Consider the following 5,827-nt stretch of genomic DNA (forward strand, 5'->3'; position numbering starts at 1 on the left):
GTTATTTTCTTCCATGAACGGAAAAGCAACGACCGACGAGTGACGACGAAACAAAGAAAACATTTACTCAATTTTCTTTTTTTTTTTTTATGTTTTTTTCGAAGAACGATGACCTGTCACTTTATTCCCTTTCTCCTGATGGAAAATGATTCTCGCTCAAACAAACGTCTTTCATTTTCTAAGAAAAACGCACGAATTTTTATCATCGACAGTATAAAACGTGCACGCTATCCGTGCTTGAATTCTCCATTTTTCCTCTGGGCCCTTCTCTCTCCCTCTCTTTTCTCCGCTACGGTTTTAGCGAGTACCCTAACGGACGAACTGAGCAGAGTTTAATTTGAGTTTAGTACAGTCCTGATATACAAGCAAGAATAGCCGAATATATGCATATTCGTAAATACAACCTTAACGAACTACCTTAAAAACAGCTTGATGAACTTCTCTCAGGGACGAAGACGCCCCCTTTTCACCTACACACAGTGTTTCTCGTTATCCTTCCCTAAAACCGATCCTCAACGTCGTTTATATACAGAGAGAATTTTGTGCTAATTCTCTTAACACTCTAAGTGTACTCCCGTTACTCTTTTTTCTCAGACATGGTTCTCTTTTCGTTAGAACAACTGGTATCCTATCCCAAGGAGCGACGCGCTCTTTTTTTTTTATTTTTTTTTAGCAATCGAGTAAGTGCCTGTGCGCACTTACCCTTCGATCTCGAGGCAATCTCACTTTTGAGAAACTGGCGTCGTATTCTCCGTCGTCTTGATCATGACCGACTTTGTCGTCGTCTGCTCGGTCTTCGTGGTCGTTTGCAACCGTTCCCTGGCAGTATTCTGAGCATTCTTCACCTCCTGTACCTTCGTATACGAGCCAGAATTGTGTCTGCTTCGAGGTTGCTGCTGTTTGCTCAGATCACGCTGGCTATTCGAAGACAAGGAGGTGTCGTTTCGTCTCCTGGAATGCCCTAATCGGCCAGAGCCGAACGAACCAGCCCTGTTTCGGAACTGAGGAAGATTCACTGTGTCAACGCGCGACTTCTGCGCGACTGGATTGTTTTCAGAACTGGAAGTTGGCAGTGTTACAGTGCTAGAACCGCCGGATAGTCGACGGAATCTATTCGTAGACGACGCGTCGCCGTCACCAGCACTCTCTGACACACTCCTGTTGCGCCTCTTCGCGGCTTGAGATCGTGAGTTCGCGGCAAAACCTTGCAGCATCTCGTTTATTTGAGGCTATAACAAAAATTTTACGAGTTAAAAAATTCTACTCAAAGTATAAAAAACAGATTCTAAAGAAAATATTTAAATAGAGGTTAGGTTACCTCAACCACTCTGAAATCTTCAATGTTCTTGAACTTGGACAAGTACTCCTGCAATTTTGGATCCACCTGCAGCTGGTCAGAGTGTTTGTAATACTTTAGGAACGCCCAGAATTTTTCTAATCCGTACAATTGACCTATAACATGCATAACATAACATGAAAAATTGATTTTAGATTGTATAATAATGCGTGTCTGTTGCTATGTTAAATACCACCACAAGACAAGTACAGTGTTTGTGGTATCAACCGAACACTACATTTTATTTAGCACAATTCAACCGATTAGCTATCACTGCCCGTAGCTAAACAACCTATATGTGCGTCAAATTTTATATTTTTCATTTTTCACTTACCACCCTCATAATCTTGTACTGTTTCTACTTGGAAGTCTTTGTAAAGGTGATGTCTGAATCTCTTCTCTAAACCGTAACTGTAGAATCTGAACAGGCATTCTAGACCGTATCGATAGCCCTCAATGGCATCCTCTTTGGCTATAGCCCGGAATTCTTCGTACATAGTACGATTAAAGTTTTCACGCAAGAAGAATGACCAGAAACGGAAAAGCGTATTCATTTCTTGTGACTGACCAATTCCAAGTCTCTTGCGTTCTGGAAATAATGCATGCGCGTGATTAAAATACATCTTTCTAAATGAATTACAGTTTTTATAGGTTAAGGCAGTATCGTCAGATCATCTTTTCTCATCACAATTTTGCCTCAGTCGGGAAAAGAAGACAAAATTTAAGAAATTCATCATTATATACCTTGTATTACTGTTAAAAAAAATAAACGAAGATTTATATTACCTTTTAAGCAACGCGAATGATACTTGTGGTAGACTTGCTGCGTAAAGCCGTTCTCCTTTAAGAGAGCATGACTTGGATGATGGAAAGTTGGCAGAGATTGTGGTGCGCTGCCATAACTGCTCGCGAGGTAACCTTCATTTGGACTCGTTCCCGCACTACTTCTACAATACAGTATGAAAAATACTTTTAAATATAAATTTCTTGAAATTAAAATCTTTTTCAAACACCTTCGCTACCATGTGCATCACCGGTGATGCACACTGAATCTTTACTTGTGTACCACGTGTATAAGAATAACAATAAATTATTTGTAATAATCAATGTGTATTATCTCTGCGTAGCAACTGAAAAAAACACTACAATTCTCTTATGGCAGCAACGAAAGTGGTAACTGTTCAGTCTTTAATTGATGAAAACATACCCTGTAGAATATGTACGCGGTCGATGTTCCCGAACATCCATAATCCAGCCAACGTGATGTTCAACAGGAGGATTATTACTATGTCGTGTTTTTCTTTTCCGTGGTGTCCTAGGATCAACCGACGGTTCGTCCTTCACTACGGCGAAGAAACGAGGAACCACTCCTCTTCTGCCGCTTCTACTAAATCTCTGTTTGTCATTCCAGCGGTTTTTATCTGCTCGACGATCCCGTTTCTCCTGACTGTCTATAGTCATTGACATCTATAAATACCAATAATTCAGACAAAAAACATATATTACTGTCAGAATAATCATTTAAAAGAGAAAATACTAGTAGAGAAAGATAATATACCTGCGTTGGAAGCGAACGTGATACCTCCAGATCTTCCATCGCAGATGGCGGTGGAGGAGGAACTTCTGGATTAGCCTTTTTAGGCGCTTTAGGCGCCATCTTTTCGAAATCCTCTTGACTGATAACGTTCACGGTTTTGTAACTTGCAATTGACGAAGAAGATCCATACTGTGAAATGACAAAGTAGTTTAAACATTTATTTATTTACGAATATAGTACCCATTATAGTACGTGATATACATGTGTTACAAATAAAAGTAGATAAAAACAGAAAAAAGATAATATACATTACAAGAGAGAAAAAAAGAAACTAAATAAACATATTGACGATATTCTAAGAAATTATTCAAACTTACCCTTTGACCATCCTTAATCCAGAGGTCTGCTTCATAGTAGTACAAGCCATCGTTGATAGCCTGTTCAAGATCCTGAGTCATTTTTACTCTAGTTGTCCAATCACCAGTTCGATCATGACCCTCGTGCTTTGGAATACGCGTTGATATAGGCACTGTTGTTTGAGTAAAAATTAAAAGCTTATTGACGTCCCTATCTGACAAATCGTAATCTTCGTCGTCTTCAGACCTGCAATATATTGCATGTTAATTTCACCATTGACGTAAAATGGTTATATATTACCTAGTAAGCAGGTAATAAAAAGTTAAAAAAAAAATAACAAACCATTCAGAAAAAGCATTGTGTCGACCAGTTGGAGGTGGTGTATCAAGTTCCTCGTCAAATTGAAAGTCTAACTCTTCTCTCTCTTCACTTTTAATGTTATCCACTTTCTCTTTCTCTTCGTTTCTCTCCTTGTGTGATGGTTTCACCCTTCGCCTTACCTATCATTTTCATGAACTTAGTTATTACTTATTGCTAATAGTAATAACGTTTTTTTTTAATAGATTCACAATTTTTTCTTTACACGCCGACATTTCGGAAAAATTTAAAAAATTGTTTACTTAATTATTTAACGACATCCTATCACATCTGTTACATTTCTTTTATTAAACTCGTTTAGCATTCTTTTTAAATTTCTAGGTACAAAAAGTTAAAAGTTCAATTTAAGATCTTGAATAACTTGGAAAAGTGGAAGTGTGCTTTTTCTGTGGATTAAAAAAAAACGCGAACGTTTAATTTGAAGATCGACGCTGATAAGACACGAAAAAAAAATTACCTCTTTCCAAACGTCATCAGCTGATTGGGACTCTCCGTTGACTTGTACTTCTGATACTGAAGCTGGTGGACTAGAACACTTGGTTGTTGTGGACGTCTTATTCTCTGGTTTGCGGGATTCATTGTTTGAGAGCAATGACGAATTGTTGCTCGATTGTGTTGGAATGCTTTTCACTTCCTTTGAACGTTCCTCTTTCGTTCTGACCTTTTCGCCTCCTCCTCCACTGTCAGACGACGTAACAGGTTCGCTATTCTTGTTTGTCAATTCATTCGGTATGAACTCCGGTACGTAAGGATTTAAACTGTCGCCTATTGACGAGGATATACTTTCTGATTCACTAACCCTTCCTATTGTAGGGATAATGTGGTTGGATTGAAGAACACGGGGAACTGGGGGAATAGGAATCGTTGATAAGGGTCTGGCAGCGGGGCAAAAATCGGATTCGGACGTGGAGAGTATTACTTCGTTTTGAGATGGATTCGAAGTATCGGTTGATTCTGCGAACAGGGGATTTCCAGCTGCGTCCAAGATAGGCCATTTCAAAGGATCTATTTTCGTTCTGACCTGATAAGTGGAATAGTATCGTTAGTCATTGCCCTTGGAAATTGTCCCAGAGGTTTTGGATAAAATTTACTGTCGTAATTCAGTGTTTTTTCAAAAATTAATTTGTAAGGAGGTCTACTTTCAAACTCCATTCATCGGACTCGAAGCCCTAATGGTGTCAGCGAATCCTCTTCCATTTACTCTAGCACAAATCTCTCATCCAATACACAGAAGAATGTAGGTGAATTTGAATAGTGATTTGTGCAATAGTAACAATTTTCCAAATTACGTTTGTTTTTTTTTTTTTTTACCTTAAAGCCATCCACTAATTCTAATTTGTCAGATTCCATAATTGCTCCAATAACAAGTCCCACATCTGTCGTTAACGTTTGTACACGATGGAAAGAAGCAATTAAAGTAATAGGTAAAAAGCCTTGTGCGTCCATTTTGCGACGCAGAAAAAAGTCTCTTAAAAGATTCTCTTCGCTGAAGTAATATTCTCTATGAAAAAATAATAAATTATGTAGAAAAGATAGCAAGGTTCCACTTGTGTTGTATTACATGTTTTTAAAAACACATTAAACTTACATTTGATTCCTTAAAAATTCCTTGAGCGTCGTTGTATCTATGTTAATGTAATTTGTGTTATTGAAATAAAATGTTCCCATATAAGCCATCATACATGTAGGATCCAGATGTCGAAATTTATGCATCTACAAAAATACTTTAACTGAAAAAAACTTATCTAAAAAATGAACAAGTTGTTTTATCTCAAAACATTTAATGTCAGATCTACTTTCTATAGGTTGTTCAACACAGAATATTCTGAGAGATTCTCTTTAATATTTCATCATTCTATGCAATTATTTATTATTTTTATTATATATCAATATGCATGAAGAAAAAGGTAAACATAAAATTACCTGCATATAGTCTTGATCATGCCTGTGCCTAAAGCTACCACGATAAGCGCCTCGTCCACCTCGACCTCCTCTCCCTCTGAAACTTCGCCCACCGCGTGCACCTCCTCTTGTATTATATGCAGGCCTATCATGCTCCCTATTTCTGTACGAATCGGTTTCTGCTGAGACATACAATTTCAAAATTAGTAAAACTGTAATCACAAACATTTAATACATTTTTTATTAATTTATCTATCAAATACCTTCTCCATTCTTTTCCCTTTGATTATGATACTTTGGAGAAGTCTCTCTTTTAC

General features: G+C 37.7%; 1 protein-coding gene across 1 annotated transcript in view; it reads right to left on the bottom strand.

Annotated features, from left to right (window-relative positions):
* The window catches only part of LOC108571632 (la-related protein 1B), an 18,146-nt gene continuing 12,319 nt past the window's right edge, over positions 1-5,827 (bottom strand). The window contains exons 5-17 of the mRNA XM_017933717.1: positions 5,774-5,827; positions 5,532-5,689; positions 5,197-5,321; positions 4,920-5,109; positions 4,066-4,629; positions 3,573-3,730; positions 3,251-3,476; positions 2,895-3,062; positions 2,544-2,803; positions 2,123-2,283; positions 1,671-1,925; positions 1,319-1,452; positions 1-1,229 (exon numbers count right to left, since the gene is read on the bottom strand). The exon at positions 5,774-5,827 is cut by the window's right edge and continues 5 nt beyond it. Of these exons, the coding sequence (XP_017789206.1) occupies positions 723-1,229; positions 1,319-1,452; positions 1,671-1,925; positions 2,123-2,283; positions 2,544-2,803; positions 2,895-3,062; positions 3,251-3,476; positions 3,573-3,730; positions 4,066-4,629; positions 4,920-5,109; positions 5,197-5,321; positions 5,532-5,689; positions 5,774-5,827 (2,960 nt within the window). The 3' untranslated portion in view covers positions 1-722. The remainder of the gene's footprint in view (positions 1,230-1,318; positions 1,453-1,670; positions 1,926-2,122; positions 2,284-2,543; positions 2,804-2,894; positions 3,063-3,250; positions 3,477-3,572; positions 3,731-4,065; positions 4,630-4,919; positions 5,110-5,196; positions 5,322-5,531; positions 5,690-5,773) is intronic.

This window comes from Habropoda laboriosa, unplaced genomic scaffold (assembly GCF_001263275.1).
Source record: "Habropoda laboriosa isolate 0110345459 unplaced genomic scaffold, ASM126327v1 scaffold40, whole genome shotgun sequence".
NCBI classification, from domain to species: domain Eukaryota; kingdom Metazoa; phylum Arthropoda; class Insecta; order Hymenoptera; family Apidae; genus Habropoda; species Habropoda laboriosa.